The 21,042-nt window shown below is 50.8% G+C and overlaps 9 protein-coding genes across 9 annotated transcripts; 5 read left to right on the forward strand and 4 right to left on the reverse strand.

The window, feature by feature from the left end:
- The first annotated feature begins 402 nt into the window (after positions 1-402).
- On the forward strand, positions 403-2,482 carry BO88DRAFT_85692 (ankyrin repeat protein). Its single transcript, XM_025713199.1, has one exon. It carries the CDS (start codon positions 488-490, stop codon positions 2,294-2,296), a length of 1,809 nt encoding a protein of 602 aa, XP_025560524.1. The 5' UTR covers positions 403-487; the 3' UTR covers positions 2,297-2,482.
- BO88DRAFT_406409 (alkyl/aryl-sulfatase) lies at positions 2,391-4,929 on the reverse strand. Its single transcript, XM_025707141.1, has one exon. The coding sequence runs from the start codon at positions 4,584-4,586 to the stop codon at positions 2,670-2,672; it is 1,917 nt and encodes a 638-aa protein (XP_025560525.1). The 5' UTR covers positions 4,587-4,929; the 3' UTR covers positions 2,391-2,669.
- An 850-nt stretch (positions 4,930-5,779) lies between these two features.
- Positions 5,780-6,323, forward strand: BO88DRAFT_455650 (thioredoxin family protein; the record flags this gene model as incomplete). Its single annotated transcript, XM_025710883.1, has 3 exons — positions 5,780-5,805; positions 5,910-6,014; positions 6,131-6,323. The coding sequence occupies 3 exons, from the start codon at positions 5,780-5,782 to the stop codon at positions 6,321-6,323; spliced, it is 324 nt and encodes a 107-aa protein (XP_025560526.1).
- Positions 6,324-6,580: 257 nt separating this feature from the next.
- Positions 6,581-8,152, reverse strand: BO88DRAFT_427345 (Zn(II)2Cys6 transcription factor; the record flags this gene model as incomplete). The annotated part of the gene is made up of 2 exons (XM_025709002.1): positions 6,581-8,000; positions 8,061-8,152. 2 exons carry the CDS (start codon positions 8,150-8,152, stop codon positions 6,581-6,583), a joined length of 1,512 nt encoding a protein of 503 aa, XP_025560527.1.
- A 1,449-nt stretch (positions 8,153-9,601) lies between these two features.
- Positions 9,602-10,952, reverse strand: BO88DRAFT_85743 (uncharacterized protein). Its single transcript, XM_025713200.1, has one exon. It carries the CDS (start codon positions 10,623-10,625, stop codon positions 9,684-9,686), a length of 942 nt encoding a protein of 313 aa, XP_025560528.1. The 5' UTR covers positions 10,626-10,952; the 3' UTR covers positions 9,602-9,683.
- A 20-nt stretch (positions 10,953-10,972) lies between these two features.
- Positions 10,973-12,505, reverse strand: BO88DRAFT_85800 (high affinity zinc ion transporter). Its single transcript, XM_025713201.1, has one exon. It carries the CDS (start codon positions 12,158-12,160, stop codon positions 11,096-11,098), a length of 1,065 nt encoding a protein of 354 aa, XP_025560529.1. The 5' UTR covers positions 12,161-12,505; the 3' UTR covers positions 10,973-11,095.
- A 792-nt stretch (positions 12,506-13,297) lies between these two features.
- On the forward strand, positions 13,298-13,981 carry BO88DRAFT_427348 (uncharacterized protein; the record flags this gene model as incomplete). The annotated part of the gene is made up of 4 exons (XM_025709003.1): positions 13,298-13,419; positions 13,696-13,758; positions 13,815-13,894; positions 13,923-13,981. 4 exons carry the CDS (start codon positions 13,298-13,300, stop codon positions 13,979-13,981), a joined length of 324 nt encoding a protein of 107 aa, XP_025560530.1.
- Positions 13,982-14,247: 266 nt separating this feature from the next.
- BO88DRAFT_392199 (putative pectin lyase F) lies at positions 14,248-16,006 on the forward strand (the record flags this gene model as incomplete). The annotated part of the gene is made up of 3 exons (XM_025705046.1): positions 14,248-14,869; positions 14,926-15,010; positions 15,070-16,006. The coding sequence occupies 3 exons, from the start codon at positions 14,248-14,250 to the stop codon at positions 15,788-15,790; spliced, it is 1,428 nt and encodes a 475-aa protein (XP_025560531.1). The 3' UTR covers positions 15,791-16,006.
- A 924-nt stretch (positions 16,007-16,930) lies between these two features.
- Positions 16,931-20,618, forward strand: BO88DRAFT_392204 (DNA-directed DNA polymerase delta POL3). Its single transcript, XM_025705047.1, has 3 exons — positions 16,931-17,464; positions 17,519-19,704; positions 19,754-20,618. The coding sequence occupies exons 1-3, from the start codon at positions 17,072-17,074 to the stop codon at positions 20,490-20,492; spliced, it is 3,318 nt and encodes a 1,105-aa protein (XP_025560532.1). The 5' UTR covers positions 16,931-17,071; the 3' UTR covers positions 20,493-20,618.
- The last annotated feature ends 424 nt before the right edge of the window (positions 20,619-21,042 follow it).

The following is a 21,042-nucleotide window of genomic DNA, read 5'->3' on the forward strand; positions in this document are numbered from 1 at the left end:
ACCATCGGTTATCACCCCGCACGGAAAGTCCGCTTATCGGTCATGGGGCATGATAAGATCGCTGATTATCCCTTATGCATAGTCTGTCCCTCTGCACCTGGAAATCCTACTCATCCAAACCTGTGTACTGGCATGGGCGCTGTCTGAATTATAGGTTGTGATGTGGAGTTATCGTGGCTGAACGAGACTATTGCCTTGGCTATATTATGTACGCCGATATTACGATACATGAAGGGACAAAGATCATCCATTCCACCAAGGTTTCCTATGCCAGTATCTCAACCATACCTGCCAACCTTCTCTAAGTCTTCTTTGTGATGCATTCTCGAGATACTATTTGTGGTAGTAATCTAGCCCCACTTTGGAGTGGATCCATTCCCAATTCATCCAAATTTCCCCAAATCTTCGGCCACACCCTCAATTACCAAACGATTAACCAACAGCTTTGTGCATCGGATCCCCCCATAATGATCTTTCCAACGGCACTATGACAGCTTTGCGTCTCCCAGTTGAGCTCATCGAACAGATTGTGGGCCACCTTGACTGTGCAAGTGATATCAATGCCCTCGCTCGTACTCATGGAACTTTCTACCGCGTCGTGAATCGAATGCTGTACCGACATGACGTGCACAATAACAACAGCTCTGCATTACCCTGGGGAATTGAGCACAGATGCCTCGTAACTGTGCAGAAATCTCTGGAGGCCGGTGCGTCGGCGAACGAGTGTGATCGGGACACACTCTGGCGACCCATGGCGTTGGCGGTGATAGAGGGCGATGAAACCATTGTCCGGTATCTGTATGAGCAGGGCGGAGTCGACATCCGTCACACACGTAGGTGGCTCAATCCGCGCCATGAGGCGTATGAAAAAAGTTCTGGAAGTCTGTTGTTGCTGGCCGCCGTACATGGCCATGAAGCCCTGGTCCGCTTCTTCATGGATCACCTGCCGCGGCCGTACCATGTCGATTACCCTGCCGACCCGGACGGACGAACACCCCTTATGGAAGCTGCTGCGGGGGGACATTTAGCCATTGTGCGGTGGCTGGTCGATGCCGGAGCAGACATCCACGCCCGGGATCATGAAAAATGGACCCCCCTCTTGCTATCTGCGCGCGAGGGCCATCTTGAGGTCATGCAGTTCCTGCTCCAACGGGGAGCTGATCCTAGTATTCCCATGGAACCGGACGGATGCTTCGCCCTGTGTTGGGCAGCGCGCCTGAGTCACTTCGAATGTGTCCGGTGTCTGCTCGATGCGGGCGTGCTGGACCAGTTAACCCGCTGCCAAGGCTCAGATTTGCCGTCGTCCCATCATGTTACGATGTGTCCCCTCAAGTCAAACGCACAATTTAAATGCGACAACGTAGTTGATCTTCTCTTCGGACGATGGGATTACCTGGCTAGCACCGTTGAGCTCGCACAGGACGGTTATCCAGCATTAAGACATGCCATCCCCTTCGAGGGCATATTCCGTCACCTGCTTGCCGCCGGGGCTGATCCTACCGCCGTAGACCGCCCCGGTGATCCTTTACCCGCCATCGTTCTGGCATCAGGTCGCACTGCATTAGTCCAGATGATGATCGATAAGGGAATCGATCTGCCGTGCCATATGGACCTGGCCAATTTTCTTCACCAAGCCATCCGCGGGGGGCCGGCGGTTCTCGATCTGCTCGTCCGGACGGGGAGATGGAATAGCTACATCTTCCCAGAGCACTTGGACAAAACCGCATGCGAGCAGGCCCTCGTGATCGCGGCTTCTACGGGGAAGATTGAGACACTTCAGTGGCTGCTAGACAGAGGCTTTTCGGTGGCTCAGTTGTCGCCCACTGTCAACTTGATCGCTGAAGCAGCATGTACAGCTGCATCCGATGCAGACGCCACCGAAACCATCGATCTGCTGCTTCAACACGGCTTGGATATAAACAAACGCATCCAAAAAAACGTTGACTGCGAGACAGCATTAGCACACGTGGCCTATCACTACAATCTGCATATGGATAGCGACACCGGCCGCGTTCGCCTGCGCATGCTGGTCGATCGCGGCGCCTATCTCCTGCCACCGCGCAGCCCTTCCGAGCGATACAATCCTTATACATCCACTACTGCAGTTTGTGTTGGTGTGAGCTCTGTGTTGGATGAGATGATATTTCAGGAGATGGAAGCCCGGCGTGAGACGTGGATAGCGGTGGAATGGCTCTTCCAGCGCGCTGAGCTCCATGCGCGTGACCGCTGGGATTGGGAGGGGGTTAAGATGATAAAACGGTATTCGTGGAGGGTGCGGTATCCTGTACCTAAATGATATGATACTAGTACATTAAACTGTCACGACCGCATTTATTTTTTTCTATGATTAACACTACCAATATTTCCTACGTCAAGGGGTCTATAAAATGGTTATAGATATGCACAGGATACATTCAGCCGGATCTCACGCACTAGTGCTCGCCATCTTTCTCATTTGCGACTAGTATCCTCAAGGCTCTGTGTTATGCCCACTATAAACTCAACATAGTTACTAAATCCTTGACAGCAATCAATCCTAGATAATACTAATAGAGGTTGCTTATCTTAAACACTACATAGTCCCAAAAGCCGAGGAATTAATTGACTGAAACTACTATAACAACGGGATGGGTGTCCTTACCCAGTCCAATGTAAGCTAGTCCCACCACCTAAGGCGTAACGATATTGAAGTTCGGATCACCCGGGTCCAACAACGACGCAAGCGTATCCAGCGCAGTAGTATCCCCATCAATCACAATACCAGCATTCACCAAAGCATCAGGATCAGGTCCATACACAGCCAGCGCAGTCAACTGCTTAGCCGTACCAGTCAGAGTGACCTGAGCAGCGTTCGACTGGTCAGCAGTGCTGTAGACGAGAGCCCCGTTAGACAGCCAGGAATGGTACGTCTTATTATCTTGATCCGAAACAACAAGATCCATAAGCACCTTCTTATCCCACGCCTCGGGCCCATTAATCTTGATAGCGAGAGTATCAAGGACCATATCCGGGGTAAGCTGACCGAGCACATCGGCCGCAGCTGACTGCGTAGGCGTGCCGAAATTGCCATTGCGCAGCTCGGTCGTTCCGGAGATATAGAAGTTCCTCCAGGTGCCGTTTTCGGCGCCATATCCGAGCTGCTCGTACACATCTGCTAGTTTCTTGCAGGCTTCCTCGTTGTCCGGGTTATTGAAGACGGCATGACTCAGAAGCTCGGCTGCCCAGCGGTAGTCGCCTTTTAGGTATGCCTTGGTACCCTCTTCGAGAACCTTGTCCTCGCCGATGAGATCCACGTATCGGTTGGCCTTGTCGACGGGGGTATGTTCCCACAGGTGGGCTGGGTTGCCGTCGAACCAGCCGACGTAGCGCTGGTAGATGGCCTTGACGTTGTGGCTTAGCGAGCCGTAGTAGCCGCGGCAATACCAAGACTGATCAAGAGCTGGGGGCAAGGTAAGCATTTCGGCAATCTCGGGGCCATTGTATCCTTTGTTCAGGAGGCGGAGAGTTTGGTCGTGCGCGTATGCGTATAGGTCACGCTGGTAGGTGAGAAACTTTAAGATGTTGTCGTTGCCCCAGGTCGGCCAATGGTGCTGGGCGAAGACGACCTCGGCTTGGCTGCCGTATCGGTCGATGGTCTCTGTGAGGTACTTGGCCCAGGAGTGAGGGTCGCGGACCACCGCACCGCGCAGGGTCAGGATGTTGTGGAAGGTGTGTGTGGCGTCCTCAGCGGCGCAGAGTGCGTTAAGGCTGGGGAACCAGATGAGCATTTCAGAGGGCGCTTCAGTATTCGGTGCCATCTGGAACTCCATCTCGATACCATCGACGGTTCTCTTTTCGCCGGTGCGTCTGACGGTCATATTGGGTGCGATGAGGGTGACGACGCCAGTTGAGGTAGTCTGTCCAAGTCCAGCGCCAATCTGGCCCCTTGGTCCTTGCTCGAGGGCAGCACCGTACATGTACGCGGCGCGGCGACTCATTGAGGTACCGGTGTAGACGTTCTCAGACACAGCATGCTCTAGGAAACCCTCGGGGGCGATGATCTTGATGTCATTTTTCTCGACATCGTCTTCACTGACGAAGCCTTTGACACCGCCGAAGTGGTCAACGTGAGAGTGGGTGTAGATGACAGCCTTGACGGCTCTGTCAGTGCCACGGTGCTTCTGGTAGAGAGAGAGTGCAGCAGCGCCGGTCTCTTGCGAAGTGAGGGGGTCGATGACAATGATGCCCTCATCGCCCTCGATAATGGTCGTGTTGGAGAGATCAAGCCCGCGCACTTGGTAGATGGGTCCGGCGACATGGTATAGTCCATTCATGCGAGTCAGTTGCGACTGGCGCCACAGACTTGGGTTGGCCGAGTATGGGGCGTCGTCCTTCAGGAAGTCGTAGGCATCGTTGTTCCACACCACATTGCCCTGGGCATCAATGACCTGGTTGGGGTCGCCGAGACTACCTCTCCAACCACGTTTAGCGTTCACGAAGTCTTGAGTGTCATCGAAGGGCAGACTCTCTTTGACCTCCTTCCACTGCTTGACGATGTGTAGGCTTGGAGAGTTCGACTCCTCGGACTTGATGGTCGACTGTGTCATGATGAAAATCGAATTGATTAGCCCGAAGCGTGAGTTGGTTTGAAGTAAGAAGATTGATGTTCTGGAATTGCTGCTGCTGCTGTTGTTGTTGTTGATGATGATGATAATGATGATGATGGAGCGATTGAGTTCACGGGTCCATCGAAACTTATTTATCTCTCCGGGGGGCGAATTTTCCCCTCATTTTGTATTGCCCAAACGGCACACATACAGACATTGACGACATCGACTTTTGATAATTTAGATCCTTAACGATGCTGTTGCTGTGTCAATGTAACCATGGCTCGTATACCAGGATGTTGAGTAGATTGAAGATAGATTGCAAGAAGTAGATGGAACAGGCTTCCCTCCGATCTGACTGGCCAACAACATTTGACTTCTTGGACCAGGGTCCAACGCCGTCATTTAATTAGCCTGCATTAGCTTCGCTCAACTTTTCAGCTCGGACTTCAGCTGAGGTGGAGATGCACCTGGCCATGTAACCCTTCATGCACGCCAAGAACACCCCCTCTTTTACGCGATCGAATGGACGAAGCCACGATGATCAGGGTCCTGCAGCAGCTCATATTGGCTGTGCTCAGCTGTGTAGATCTGCACCCATCCAAGATGAAGGTTCACCTCAAATAGTATAACATCCATACATCGTTGGGATGACAGCAAGGGTTCCCCCCTTCCAGTCAACCAATTGGCTGGATCTCGTGTGTCATAGCAGAGTCCTGCTAGATGAAAATCTGCACGATCTGCGAAAAGAAAAAGCAATTAGAATCACGCTGATGCGATGATGGATCCTAGTGCGTGATAGATCATGATCCAGTTATCAATGCGACTCCGGTTTCGACACTAAACGGGGACGCCAGCGTGGTCTCAGGATCGTGATTGCGTCCTCAAACCTCGCACAAACTGTTTGCCTGTTACACAATCGCATCTCATAATGGCGCCGGTAAATTGCCGCACCGGTCAGCTGGATCTTCAGCTTTCTTTTCTTCTTGTTCTTGATCACACAGGATATTAGTGGCATGTGGGTGGCGATGAAGTCCTTAAGCCTCCGACTTAAATAGGGCCACTTCCCCCCGTCTCACTCTCGTGAACCAGACACACCAGATTACCCATCAACATTACACCTACTACACTCTTCTATCCAAGCCGAACCAATCAATCAATCTAGTAAGCCTTAGCATCAACTAGAAGAAAAGATGGCTGAAATGGACCAGCTCAACAGGTGAGCACACGTCCCATCCATCTCGGAAATCCAACCCGAGAGAAGAAATAAATCGCAGGACGGAGAACAACCAACAAGCACAAGATTTCTAACACTTCATCCAGCAAGCAAGAAATTAACAGTGCCATCGCCAATAACCAGTCATTTGTCTTGATGTTCACAGCTATTTGGAGTGATGTCGGCAGATTAACGAAGAGCAACTTCGAGAGGTATGAAAATTGCTTGGATTGGCTTAACTTTCCTTTTGCAGTCTCGAATGAGGCATTACATCGTCTTGTTTTGATACGTATTTTTGTGATTGCTTGATAATGACTGGAATTCATAGAATCGGTGCCAAATACCCTTCCGTGTACATGGCCTGGGTCAGCACCGATGATCATCCCGAGCTGGCCGAGGAATGGGGATTCACTGCTATTCCGGCTACCGTTGCCTATAAGAATGGCGACAAGGTGGACTACTTCATCGGGCCTCAGTACTTGGATGAGCAGGTTGAGAACTTTATCAAGAAGACGCTCTAAGACAGGGGGAGGTTTCTTTTCCGCGGTGTGATTCGTTATCCAGGTATTACCGTGGATGCCATGCGGATTTGATCTGCTGTGTTTGAAACAACCCACGTATTGGACGGCGTGCTTTCATTTTGTATATTCGCCTGCTAGACTATACTACCATGACCTATATACTGTGATATCAGAACATGAGAAGTTCATCATGAAGATCCGCTAGATACTAAGTGAAAATGTGGCATCACCCGACCACTCTAACCGCTCTGGTAATCTCACAACCGTCGAGTCTCCTTCAGTCGCAGCTCTACGTCACGTATAGCCGACCACTGAGTCCCATTCTGCGTGCTCCTGATCATTTTCCAAAAGCTTACGTCGGGATCTTGATCCATTGAAGACATGCGCTCCGCAAGATCATCCTGCTGCCTCTTGTGCAACTCCAATTTGATCGCCTCCACCGCGATTCCAGCCCCAGCGTTGGTGTTCATCATGCCCTCGTAATGCGGCCACCTGCGCAAGGCATCAACGGCTCGAAGGCGGATGCCAAGGTCTGGACATTTCGATGCCACAGCGAATAGCCCAAAGCTCAGTCCGTAATCCAGTGTGATAGTGGGGCGGCGGGGAAACTTGTCCATGAATTTCTCGTATCCTAATAATAGATTGCTGTATTCCAGAGTGAGCAATTTGTGGTCATACACGTCAAGCAGGCACGTTTTCAGTACGATTATCTTCCCAACCAGTTGGAGCCGCACGATATCCGCACCTATTTGCTCTTTCGCGTTAAGAGTGGCATATTTTCGTTGGTAAAACAGCTCAAACTGCTCTGCAAGGTGCTTCAGCGAGGTTAACAGCCTCGTTCGCTTGGTCCATAGGGGTTCGTAATTCGCTAGTATCTCTCTCTGTGGAAGTCTCCAAACCGTGGCAATGAACGGGACCACGCTATACATGACTCGCTGAAAGCATTGTCGCGCTACTTTCAGATTATCAAATTCTTCTAGCAATCCAATATCACTTTCACTCTCCTCCTCGCTTTGAATGCATGATTTTGATCCAAGATCTCTGACATGTGACGACTGGGAATTTAAGACGCGGAATGTTTCAGAAAGACAAGGAATAACAGGTATCCCAAGGCGTAGCGACTCCTCGAGAATTCGTGTGCCACTACGTAGGTGTACAAAGGCTCTTTCGAATTCTCCCAACAGCAGCTCTGCCATGACGAAAAGAAGGCAGCACACCAGCACGACCTCGCGCAGCTGTGGGTCGGGAGAGGCCCGGCGCTTTTGCAAATGTGCGAAAGATCGGACAGCCTGCTCAAGTGCAAATCGGTGTTTTGGATTCTGCAAATCCTCCCCAGCTAGTCGCATGCCTCTTTCCTCAGCATCTTGATGGATTGCGCTTACCATGTTAACAGCATGGCTTACCGCTGGATCCGAATGACACATCTGCAGGACCAGCTTCTGCCAGAGCCAGGAGTCAAAAAAGCCAACAAGGTCGGGGACAAGGCGGTATTGGAAGTACGAAAACCCCCGTTTTTCATCGGATGTCATGGTCCATTCAGCGCCCATTACTACGGTCGGGAGACATAATGCCCGCTTGATGGGGAATCGGTGCAGGTCGTATCCATCGCAGGCTCGGCCCGTAGAAGTACAATTCCTACACGACCCCGGTGCCTCGTCGCATTTAATGTGCCGTACCCTAAGCTGAAGGTCAGACGTGGATTATCCAAGGAGCGACACCACAATACTAAGTACTAACCGGCAGGTTCGACAACTCGTTTTAGATCTCTTCCCAGTATTTCTGCGTCGTCGCTGTCTACTTTCATTTCGCACAATCAGCTCTCCAGGCATTGTGAACGAACTAATCGGACGGCCGTAAATCGTGCGAAGTTATGACGTGGCATAATTATGAGAACGGAGCGATCACGCCAATAAGTAAGTACGAGGGAAGACGAGGCTAGCGTCTGGCTAGGATACTGGGCCAATCATGGCACCGTGTCAGAGGCGCAAGTTTCAGCCCCCAACAACCCTTATCACCGCGTTCAAGAGCCTCACTGAAGGAGGCGCCAAGTTGCAAAGCGTCGTTGTTATAGTTGAGCGTCACTTGGAGTGTATGGATTATATGTCTAAGTCATTTAAAATCAATCCGCATTGAGGTTAAGAAATATGCACGCCAGATCCACGGGCCATCGGCGATCCGTCCAAGTCCGAAAGCATGCTGCATTTGTGGAGATACGCTGTCGAAATCTCATAGAAATCTGATTTTATCGCTATTAAATCAATAGCAGGTTCAATACTAAAGCTGTGTTAGAAGGGTTGATATGAATGATACGCTCTACCAAGGCTGGGCTATGAACAAAGTCAGGCGACAACATGTTAGATAATCGGAAGAGGACATAATACAACACAATGACCAGCGAGTGACAGCTCAATCAATGGGTGATTGTTCAAACTATTGATGATGTCAATGGTTTCTTTTGCCCCACAACGATGGGAAAGATTGAGGGATAGAGAGAGAAGTACGAAAGAAACACCATCGAGATCACCTGACCGGGCTGAATCTAAATATAAAGCACAATAACCCGCACACACTGCTTAAACAACCATGCAGATCAAACAGCCCACTGTGTCTCATGTATGTTCAATTGATTTCAAATCAGTGCCACAAAATCAAACCAAATCGGGCACCATGGCAAGTCTCTAATCTCATTCTTGACTTGTCCTGAACACCAAATCCCGTAAGCCGGAAGCTTCATGTGCGGGGTAGCGCTGGTAAGCACTAGTACAGGGTGTCTACCCCATGACAGGTGCGATATACCTGGTATACTATAGGGTGGTCTCCTTAACGGTCATGCAGCTGAGAAAACAATCAGATTGTTTCACGTGCACGGTTGCACAGTCAAAGTTGGTATCCAAGCCCCACCATTGCTGGCCCAGAAAATCTGGAAATCCGGTTCAGGGACACTGCGCGGATGAGGATTTACCCAGCCAGGCAGAGTATGGCAGGCCAGATCAAACCGCTGGAAATTAAACCATGGCACCGTCAAAAATAGAACAAGACATCCAATGATTTGAAAAAGTGGCTGAGGGGGTTGCTGGAAAATTCTTTGGAGAGACATCTCAAAGACCCCTTTGATGGATGATGAAGTAAGGGATGGGATTGCCCGAGCGTGACCAAGACGGTACTGTGGTATTTGCAATACACAAGGCAACACCATTTGGCGGTCTCGGATTGGCCGCCCAGCTCAGCCCTACGGAGGAAATCCACCCACCCCGGGGGAGGCAAGCGACCCAATCAGGGATTCTTCTCCAGACGACTCTATTTATGACCTGCACAATTATTGCGTCTCATCCCTGCGCCCCAAATGTTGGGCCAGTGCAACTAGTTCACAGCATGCCACCACCACGTCATTACCCGAAATAGCCACCGCTCCCCAAGAGTGAAAGGCAGCGCCAGCGGTCGGTGAAATGCCCAGCCCAACCCCTCCCGCAACTGTAGTTCCACCACCCGTCTCCAGTCCACATGATGTGCAAAATGAAGCGGAAAGTGATGCTGGCTGATCGACTTGATGGTGCAGTCCATGTTTGGGTGCTCTTGAAGGTCTACCTGCGGCTGTAGCAGAGCTGGATGGTCACCCTCCAGGTCTAATTCCATCTTCAGGGATCCCGTGCTCTTGAACTGCCGTACCTGCACCGCCAGGTCATGACTTCGGTGGTGAGAATCTCCTGAATTCTTATCATGAACAATCGTAAGATCAATGAGAGGGTGTCCTGAGGTCTCGATAAGGTGGTGATGAGTGGGATGCGGTGCCAGGTTCACTTGAAATTGGCCCTCAACGATCAGATTTGGCGACGAGGGTTTCTGATGCACAAGCACTCGAGTAAATCGAAGGGGAAGGTCGATCAAAGCCAAAGATTGAATCACTACTTTCTGCGGAGTTGTTCCGTTCTCAGTAATGGCCCGGCGCGCCAACCCGTTGTTCACGTAGCGCACAATATGGTCGCATATCTGAGTCTGGTACATGTGCCAGAATCGTTGCAGAACACCATTTACCCATTCCACAGATTCCCCGCGGGAGAGGATTTTATGTGCGTGGTATCGCTTGCATTCATCGCGAAGGATGCGCTGAACTCGGGTCAGGTTAACGACCGCATAAGTTCGACATACCGCCAGGACGAAGAACAACCATGTTAATCCCAAGTCGAGGCGGCCAACGATCCAAGATATGAGGCAAACGAAGACGATTATGCGGGAGTCATCGTAAGTTTGTTGAAGAAGTTCGACCAGGTCGAAGGGCTCCGGTGTCAGTTTCGGCTTACCCATGACGGCAAGGAGCAGGAAGCGACGGTGTTGGTGGCGGTAGTTTGGGTAGAAGGATAGTTTGAAGTAGTGTTGTGTTGTTCAGGGTAGAGTAAATAATGTAAATAATGAGGCTGGTCGGGAGTTCTCCATGGTCAGCCCAACCAACATGATGAAATGGTGTAGATGAAGAGCGGTGATGATGACGGAGAGGACTGAGCCCTTCATACCGACCGCACAGGGCTGCTGCCTCTGTTCATGCAGGCAAAGCCACCGCTGACTACGGAGAAGATTGTCGATTTGGGGGCCTATCGCAAAAAGTGATGCGGGTAATGCAAAAACCGATCGTGGGTGGAACTGTGTAACAATGTCATATTAATATTACGTAGTAATTTATGTTTAACTAAACAATCCTGGTTTCCCCATCTCTTTCCCCCTCAGCAACTCACAACCTTCAAGTAGTACTTGCTAACTATTCTACTCTCCCTTCCCTCTCATGCCCACTTCCCAATAAGTGCCATGATGCCGGCTCCCAGCAATACGCAGAAGATCATTCCCAGCAGATGCGACCGCCGCTTAGTCCGGTCGGGGTCGAACAGGAAATCCCGAGCCAACAATTCCACTAATCCGCTGTAGATCAGAATCCCGGCTGAGATAGCATCCAATACTCCTTGGACAATGTTCGCTGTCTTGGATCCCGAGTTATACGTCGTTCGCAGCCTGATTCCGATGGCGATCGAAATGGGCGTGGTGAGGCCGTACGCCATGCAGAGAACCCACGGTAGCCACCAATGCCGGCCAAAGCGCAGGGCAGACATTCGGGCGCCGATCCCCAGGCCCTCAAACGCTTGATGGAAGACCAACACGGGGTATAGAGTGGTGAACTCGTCACCAGTCACGCCTAAGTTCAGTCCGATTATTACCGAATGGAAGATAATGCCGAACTCCAGAATAAGAAAGGCAGCGATATCTTTGCGGAATGAGCGCTCGGATTCAACGGAGCAAATGTCATCCTGAACCCCAGGCTGCTTGGAACCCCCGACATCTTCGTTGACTGTACTCTCATCGTCGCTCTGGATCAAGTTTGCTTGGGCTAGGAATCGGTCGGTCGCGTCATGCTCTTTTTCCACGCCATATACGCGTTCAACGTATACCTCGGAGGCAAGGTCCATCAAAAATACCACCATAACAGATGCGAGGACAATGGCAGGACACCATGGATACTCCGCCCAATGATTTGATACGCCCACACAGGTTGTGCTGCCGATACTTTCATACGCTGGATCCAAGAGGTGGATGAATGCGGTGGCGACAATAACCCCCGTACCGAAGTATCGAGCGAAGAGGTAGACAGGGTAGGGGATATTCCAACGTGGTATTCTTTTGCATACCACGGGAAAAAGTGTAGACGCTGATGATGTTATTAGGATCACAAATATCGCGGATATGCGTGCCCCTAGATGCCCGTTGTAGTCATTTTCGGACAACTGCAAGTAGCAGTAGATGTCCTCCACGCTGGCAGTGTCTAAGTTTACATTTGTTGGATCGAACGAAGACATGGTGTTTGAGATACATATTACCTCTACTTCATGCGTGGAAGAGTTATCATTATATTCTATCTGAATGACAGAGTACCTTGGGGGATGGTCATAAGATCTTGGCCTGGCCACAGGGTCCCTAGCCCTGCACTATGTTCTGAAGTTGGTGGCAGACCCTTGCATGTGGCACACCTTACCCCCAAGGTTGAGGCTGACAGCCAGCGAATCCTCAGTTCTTTGCAGCCTTTCGCTCTGAAGCCTCTAATATGCTGGCCTGATACGCTTGCTTAGAAGATGCGAAGGTTTCAAGACCACAGTTACCACTGCAGCTGCCGTAGGAGTCCACGGAAATACAACGGCAATATAAATCGGCTAGGAAGAGTGCTAATGGTTAGTATGCACCTCATGGTACCATAGTCATCCGAGATAGTCGCAATATTGACATTGCGTGCTGAGGGAAAATCGCACACCCATGAGGTTAGAAAGCCAGCGACGCCTTAGTAGGTTCAAATTCAGGACACCTCGGGTATCTACAACATCAATGAATGTACTCTGAGCTTTACCCATGATATTCCCGCTTCGTATCTAGCTCAATTGAGTGATTGTTATGTCGTCGAGCGAATTGTTCTGATCATCCGGCCATATCAATTAGCTACATCCTTTCTGTCCCGCGCTCGCACCGTTTGGCAATATGCGAAGCGTCTATCGTCGATGCCGGACCAGTGTTACCGGATGCGGTGCTGCCATGGTGCATCCATCTTTGCCCGTATTTTTCCGCCAATGATAACGAGCATAACAAGGCATCCGACCATTGACTGCAAGTCTAGCTATGACGGACAATTGCGACTCATACATCCGTCAGCAAATAAATTGACCGATCATCAGGGTGTTGGTTTCCTCGGCATAGTGTTCGCGTTCACCTAGACTGGGCCTTGGATATTGGCTTCCCTACCTCTTTCTGACGAGCAGCTCTTGGAGTCAAATTGGTCCCATTCTCACGACATCAAGCAGTGGCGGCAAGTATGTTGGGTGAGACACGGCTCAGTAATCTGGAGCACCAACTATCGCTCTCTCGCCAATACCATTGCACAGATGATACCCCAACCTATGCCCTCGCGCCATCAACTTCCACGACTTAATATGAAGTGCGGGTTGGATATGAAGAGTGGACGGAGACTACTGGGTATTCTTCTCGGTGGAGCAGAGGTTAATATCACTTTCCGACCGACAAGCTTATTTCGCCCCTTAGAGCTGGTTGTGACGTCTGATTCCAGAAGCCGGTTTGTTTAGCAGTATGGCCTGATTGATCACCGCGATTCAGGCACTGTCTTCTTTGAGTAGGGCCCAGAATCGGAATGTGGATATTGTACTCGTCATCCCGCGTTGTTTAATCTGGCCGATGCAGAAGAAATGGGGCGCGCTTCGCTCCCCGCAGCACGCGGCACATTCGAAATATAGAGCCGTATATTATGGCGTATTGAGCCAGTAGTAATCTGGATAAGCTTGAATAGGAGTTCATGACGATCTGCTGGGGTCAATTAAGTGTGGGTATTGAGGCCTGGCACAGTGGATCCTCTCATCCTGACGATCACTAGATTATCTTCCCACTGCCACGGAATGTGCCAATCATGATTCCCTCGGGGAAGGATTGAACTGAGGATCGTCAGTGTCTCAGACGAGCTGGAGACTGTGCGCGGGTCATAAAGTACCGGGTTAGACTTAACAGTCTTGACTCGCGGGACAAGGGCTCAAACCGTTGCACGATCGGCGGGCGGGAGAAAAGCATCCAGAAAGATGACTGCGGATTTGTCCCGTCCGGGAGTTTCACCATGCGATCCATGATCAATCTGCGACACACTCCGCCATGATTGACATGGCTGTTTCCACGTTCGCGCCAACTTGCCGTGCACACATGGCAGCCAAGCCCAAACCCTCGATGGCAGGTTCTTCGAGCCTCCAACTATTAAACTACCTCTCGACTCAGCTTTGATCCAGCTTCCATCACCAAACTACTTCGCAGATTCACATTCTTTACATTCGTTTTCTTAGAACTGCTGGTTCAGTCATTCCTTTCATATCCATAACCTCGATTTCTGAGGCTCGTTGCAATGACTCTCCTTCGTCATCTCCTGACGGCAACTGCCTTGCTTGGGGCTTCGGTCCAGGCAGCGCAGGGTGTCACTGGCTCCCCCTTCGGTTTCGCTAGCGGCACAACTGGTGGTGGTGATGCCACTCCTGCTGCGCCTAGTGACATCAGCCAGCTGAAGACCTGGTTGTCTGACAGTACCCCCCGCGTCATCCTTATCGACAAGGAGTTCAACTTCCTCGGCAGCGAGGGCAAGTGCACCAACTGCGAGTGCTGCAAGCCCGCCTCGAACACCTGCGGCAGCTCTGGCCAGAATGCCGTCAAGCAGAATGGCTCCGACTGGTGCGGTAGCTACCCTACCCTGACCTGCACGTACGACAACGCCGGTATCGAGGGCCTGGAAGTCGCCTCCAACAAGTCCATTGTTGGCGTTGGTAGCTCTGGTGTCCTGCGTGGAAAGGGTCTGCGCCTGGTGAACGGTGTCAGCAACATCATCATCCAGAACATCCACATCACCGAGCTCAACCCCGAGTTCATCTGGGGTGGTGACGCTATCACCCTCGACGGCACCAACAACGTCTGGATTGACCACGTCAAGATCAACCTCATCGGTCGTCAGATGTTCGTTGCCGGATACGAAGCCAGTAGGTTTTTCATTATCAGATGCATAATATTTGGATTCGAATCTGACGGTGCGCAGGTCACAGCGTGACTATCTCGAACAGCGAATTTGATGGTGAGACCAGCTGGTCTGCCACTTGCGACGGCCACCACTACTGGACAGTGTAAGTCCCATGTCTTCCCAAGTGATCTGCCATTGTTACAGCTTTCTAACACTATCTAGTCTCGGATACGGCCACAACGACAAGATCACCTTCGCCAACAACTACATCCACCACACTTCGGGCCGTTCCCCCAAGCTCGAGTTCAACAGCTTCTGGCACGCGTACAACAACTACTGGTTCAACAACACCGGCCATGCCTTTGATGTTGGCAAGAACACCCGTGCTCTGATCGAGGGTAATGTGATGGTCCAGGTCGACACTCCTCTCTTGGCCGACAGCAACCCCGGCGCCGTTTTCGCCGTGAACTCTAGCGATGTCTCCACTTGCACCAGCACCCTCGGACGCACTTGCGTCCCCAACACTTTGATCAGCTCGGGTACTCTCTCCGGCAGTGACAGCTCTGTGATCAGCAGCTGGCCCTCTGGTGAGTCCGACGTCACCGTCATGGCTGCTAGCAAGGTTGCTTCCTACGTCAAGGCCAACGCCGGTATTGGTAAGCTCAGCAACGGATCTGGATCCTCCAGCACTGTTGGCGCGGCCGCCACCTCTGCTGTCGCCAAGCGTGCCGACTCTGACGATGCGCCCTATGTTCCCGCCTACTCTGAGGCTGGCCCCGGCGCTTCTGCTGTCCCCAGCCAGCCCTCCTGGTCTTGGAGAACGGTCACCAACGACCTTGCTCCCACTGGAGCTCCCTCTGATGCCCCCGCCCCCCAGGGTCTTGGTGCTCCTGTCCAGGCTTCGAACAAGCACCACCACAAGGGTCACGGCCGTGGCTACTAGAGGGACCAATGGCTTCGCTTCTGAGCTGACAAGCTGAAAATCAATCGAGCTGGAACGATTCCCGTTCTCAACACATATAGCCTAACGGTCTGTGAGGCAGTAACTCTTGTGTACATTTCAGACATTCTTCTTCTTTGTACATGATCAAGCTCTAGCCAGAAATTCCTTAGCTAGTGTCTTATTTATCTTATTATTTAGTCAATACATCAATCCTTCTCGATGGGGATATCTCACTATATAACTCTGTAGCAGACAACATAATCTGCGTAATCTGGTTACACTGCCAGAGATGCAGTGAGGATGTTGTAAGCTAGTTGTCAGTCGTCAAAGCATTATTTGGTATCCACCATCGTCTGCAGGATTGAAGGTATTTGCACAGGGTCCTATAAGGGACTTTTCCCAATGTATATTTCTGTTGAAGGTCCATGTCTGGCAGTGTTATGGCTGACGAGGGTCTTCGACCGACGTTGTCAAAGGCATGGTTACTAGCAGTTATGATCAAGGAGTACTCTGGATAGTTGTATGTACTATTTTTCCATCTGGGTTAGCAGTTACTGGATAGTACTAGTAATACTAACTAGTATTGAAGTTATGTTCTAGTAAAGGGGAAACAGGTCTAGTAGTACTCTAGTCTGTGCCTGGTGGAAGCAATATATATATATATATTCAACACCACCAGCAAGAACTTCAATAGTAGAACCCCCTTTGTGGTAGTCTCTCTGCCTATTCTCCCAGAGCACATAAACCGTGTTTGGCCTCCAATTCAATATTAAAATACTAGTACCGAGTCATAATTGATTATGGCACATCTTCATTATATAGATGGTTTCGAGCTGTCTATGCTTATCTGCATGACGTCATCTACTGAGTGACACGAGGGGAGGGGGCAAAAAGGTCCGCTGGATGGAGCAGATAATGGCTCGAACATAAAGGCAATTCAAAGGTGAATTTTTGGTTTACCATCCGCTAATTAAATATTCGGGAAATAATAACAAGCGGTGTTTAAAGACCCCCCACAGCAGTGGGAGAGTCGGCAGTCTCGACCTCGATGCGCGGCAGCCAATCACGTGAGACACTCAACGCGTGAAGGCGTCACGTCCGGCGCGAACGAGACACGACCTTGCAGCAACTCCGGGGGAGCGCAGTTTCCCGCGACAGCCATCATTCTTCCAGAGAATACCCCCCAATTGTTCAAACTACTTCGTTTTGTGTATACATCCCCACATTCTAATTATTGGAGAAAAAGAAACGCGGCTGCTCAGTTTTCTATGACCCTTCATCATGCCTGAAGCCGTCGCCATGCCCCAGAAGCGGGTTCTGGGCGATGCATCAAATAACCCTCGCGGTGTCGCAACAGATCCCAGTGCGCTCAAGAAGCGCAGGATAGAGAATGGCCCGGCCGCTGCTATGAAGCCCCCGACAAATGGCCAGCGCCGAGTTCCGGGCTCCAGCCAACCCCAGAAGAGTCAGTTCGAGGCGGAGGTTCTGGAGAAGCTGACCCAGGATATCAACGGGCTGAAGGACAGCAATTCGGAGAAGGACCAGCAATGGGAGCGACCACCACTGGGTGAATTTGACCCGTCTACGGAGAATATCTGTTTCCAACAGATCGATGCGGAAGAGGGGACAATTATGGGCGGCAAGACTGCCGTTCGACTGTTTGGTGTCACTGAGGTAGGCTCTGCGTACGCCCTTAACTACCTATCGTGCTCTAATGACCATGTGTAGGCCGGCCAATCGGTCCTCCTCCACGTTACCGGATTTCAACATTATCTCTACATTGCTGCGCCCGTGAACTTCACCAAGGACGACTGCGAGCCCTACCGAGCTTTCTTGGAGAGCAGAGTCGGACAGTTCCAACCTACGATCCAGTCCGTACAAATAACGATGCGAGAGAACATCTACGGGTTTCAAGGCAACCAGAAAAGCTATTACCTCAAGATCACAGTCACGGATCCCAAATTCATCAGCAAAGTCCGGTCAGCGTTAGAACAGGGCGGTGCCCAAAGCTTGAACTATAAAGGTCTCTGGAACAACTCTGATGGCGGAATCCTTACGTTCGACAGCATCCAATACCTTCTCAGATTCATGATCGACACGGATATCTCGGGCATGTCTTGGGTTGAAGCAAAGGCTGGGAAGTACCGCCTATTCCAACAACATGAGAAAGTGTCGAATTGTCAGATTGAGGCCAGTGTCGACTACCGAGATCTGATTGCACATCCACCCAACGGCGAGTGGGCTAAGATGGCCCCGCTGCGCATTCTATCGTTCGATATCGAGTGCGCTGGACGGAAGGGTATCTTCCCTGAACCGAATCACGACCCAGTCATTCAGATCGCCAATGTCGTAACCCGTTACGGAGAATCTAAACCGTTCATTCGTAATGTGTTTGTTTTGGACACATGCAGTTTGATCGTCAACACTCAAATCCTTGAATTCAAGGACGAGGCGAAGATGCTCATGGCCTGGCGCGAGTTCGTGCAAAAGGTGGACCCGGATGTCATCATCGGCTACAACATTGCCAACTTCGATTTCCCGTATCTGTTGGATCGTGCCAAGCATCTGAAATGCACTGGCTTCCCCTACTGGACCAGATTGAACGGCGTGCAGTCGCAAAGCAAGGAAACCAACTTCTCCAGCAAGCAGATGGGTAACCGTGACACGAAGTCAACGAACACTAATGGTCGAATCCAGCTCGATATGCTTCAGTTGGTACAGCGAGACTATCACCTGCGAAGTTATACCCTGAACTCGGTGTCTTATGAATTCTTGGGCGAACAGAAGGAGGATGTCCATCACACAATGATCACTGAGCTATACAACGGAACACCCGATTCCAGACGGCGTTTAGCTGTCTACTGCTTGAAGGATGCATATCTGCCGCAGAGACTGATGGACAAGCTGATGTGCTTGGTTAACTATACGGAAATGGCAAGAGTGACGGGTGTTCCCTTCAACTTTTTGCTGTCACGAGGTCAGCAAGTCAAATTCATCAGTCAGCTGTTCCGCAAGGCTTTGGAGCAGCAGCTCGTCATTCCGAATACGAAGTCCAACGACGAACAAGACTACGAAGGTGCCACTGTTATCGAGCCCGTCAGGGGCTACTACGGTGTGCCTATTGCAACCCTCGATTTCGCGTCCCTATACCCGTCCATCATCCAGGCCCATAATCTCTGCTACACAACGCTGTTGAATAAGAGTAGTGTTGAAAGGTTGAAGCTTGTCAAGGATGAAGACTACATTGTGACCCCTAATGGCGACATGTTTTGTACCGCCAAAGTTCGCAAAGGCCTGTTGTCACAGATTCTGGAAGAATTGTTGTCTGCACGTAAACGTGCCAAGAAAGAGCTGGCAACTGAGACAGACCCATTCAAGAAGGCTGTTCTAAACGGACGACAGCTTGCTCTGAAGATTAGTGCAAACAGTGTGTACGGTCTCACAGGTGCAACTGTCGGAAAGCTGCCGTGCTTGCCTATCGCGAGTAGCACAACCAGTTATGGACGACAGATGATCGAGAAGACCAAGCAGGAGGTGGAAGCCCGATACACAATTGCGAATGGTTATTCTCATGATGCCAAGGTCATCTATGGTGATACTGATTCGGTCATGGTCAAATTTGGCGTTGACAACTTGGAGGAAGCTATGAAGCTTGGACAAGAGGCGTCCGAATACGTGTCGTCCAAGTTCCTGAAGCCGATCAAATTGGAGTTCGAAAAGGTCTATTTCCCGTATCTCCTGATCAACAAGAAGCGGTACGCCGGACTATACTGGACGAACCCCAACAAATACGACAAGATGGATACGAAGGGTATTGAGACAGTCCGTCGCGACAACTGCCTGCTGGTTCAGAATGTTATCGAGACGGTCCTACAAAAGATTCTGGTTGAGCGGGACATTGACGGGGCACAAGAGTAAGATCACTTGCGGAAGCCTCTTTGCTTGTTGCTAACTGTATTGCAGCTACGTCAAGGACACCATTTCCGACCTTTTGCAGAATAAGATCGATATGTCCAAGCTCGTGATCACCAAGGCCTTGTCCAAGGATGCATATACGGCCAAGCAGGCACACGTGGAACTTGCGGAGCGCATGAGGAAGCGTGACGCGGGTTCAGCACCCACGCTTGGCGACCGCGTGGCATATGTCATTATCAAGGGTGCCGGAGGGTCCAAGAACTACGAAAGGTCCGAGGATCCGATCTACGTCCTTGAGAACAACATCCCCATCGACACGAAATACTACCTCGACAATCAACTGGCCAACCCACTCGGCCGTATTTTCGAACCCATTCTCGGAGAAAAGAAAGCCAGCCAGCTCCTCACCGGCGAACATACCCGTGCCATCTCCGTGGCTGCGCCAACCATGGGCGGACTGATGAAGTTCGCCAAGAAGACGCAAACCTGCCTGGGATGCAAGAAGCCCTTATCCGGCAAGGAAGAAGCAGAGGGCGCTGTGTGCGCTTACTGTCGTCCCCGCCTCGGCGAGCTCTACACCAAGTCACTGACCAAGGTATCAGACCTGGAAGTCCGGTTCGGACGACTCTGGACCCAATGCCAGCGGTGTCAGGGCAGTTTGCACTGTGAAGTCATCTGTTCGTCCAGGGATTGTCCTATTTTCTATATGCGCATGAAGGCAAAGAAGGATGTGGAGGACGCACAAAAAGAACTGTCTCGATTCGATAATGATGCGGGTGCATGGTAATGATACAGTGATATCTTGGGTATGATATAGCAGCTTGTATGACTAGTCTTGGTTTCGCAAATGACGGCGTATTGGCAGATAGCAAGGAGTTCATATATTATGACGGAATAATACAACATATCTGTTTGCATCGATAAATGTGTATTTCACACTTGTCTTCATCCATGAATCGAAGCGTATCATCTACCTGCCCTAATAGGCGAGATCAAGGACCGCTGCCAGGCAGTGCAAAGCAGTGCTACAAGGCTGGAAGAAATCCCAACCAATCAATGAACCAGGTGTGTACCCCATAGTGCTGTGGCTGGCTGAAATACTCAACTAACAAGAATACTTGAGTCCAGACAATGAGCTAGAACCGAGAAATGGATGGACTGAATGTAACGCTGCCAACACATTGATACTATCTCCATTCGCTTCATGGGGAGGCTAACCGGGGCCCCTCCTATCCAGCGGGTACTTAGACAGCTGAGAGTGGGGACTAGCACGGCCGAGCTTCTTTATTAAACCAATATTGGGCTCTGTGCCCGGTCAGACGGCAATGACCGTTCGG

Source organism: Aspergillus vadensis (genome assembly GCF_003184925.1).
Source record: "Aspergillus vadensis CBS 113365 unplaced genomic scaffold BO88scaffold_19, whole genome shotgun sequence".
Classification (NCBI taxonomy): Eukaryota; Fungi; Ascomycota; class Eurotiomycetes; order Eurotiales; family Aspergillaceae; genus Aspergillus; species Aspergillus vadensis.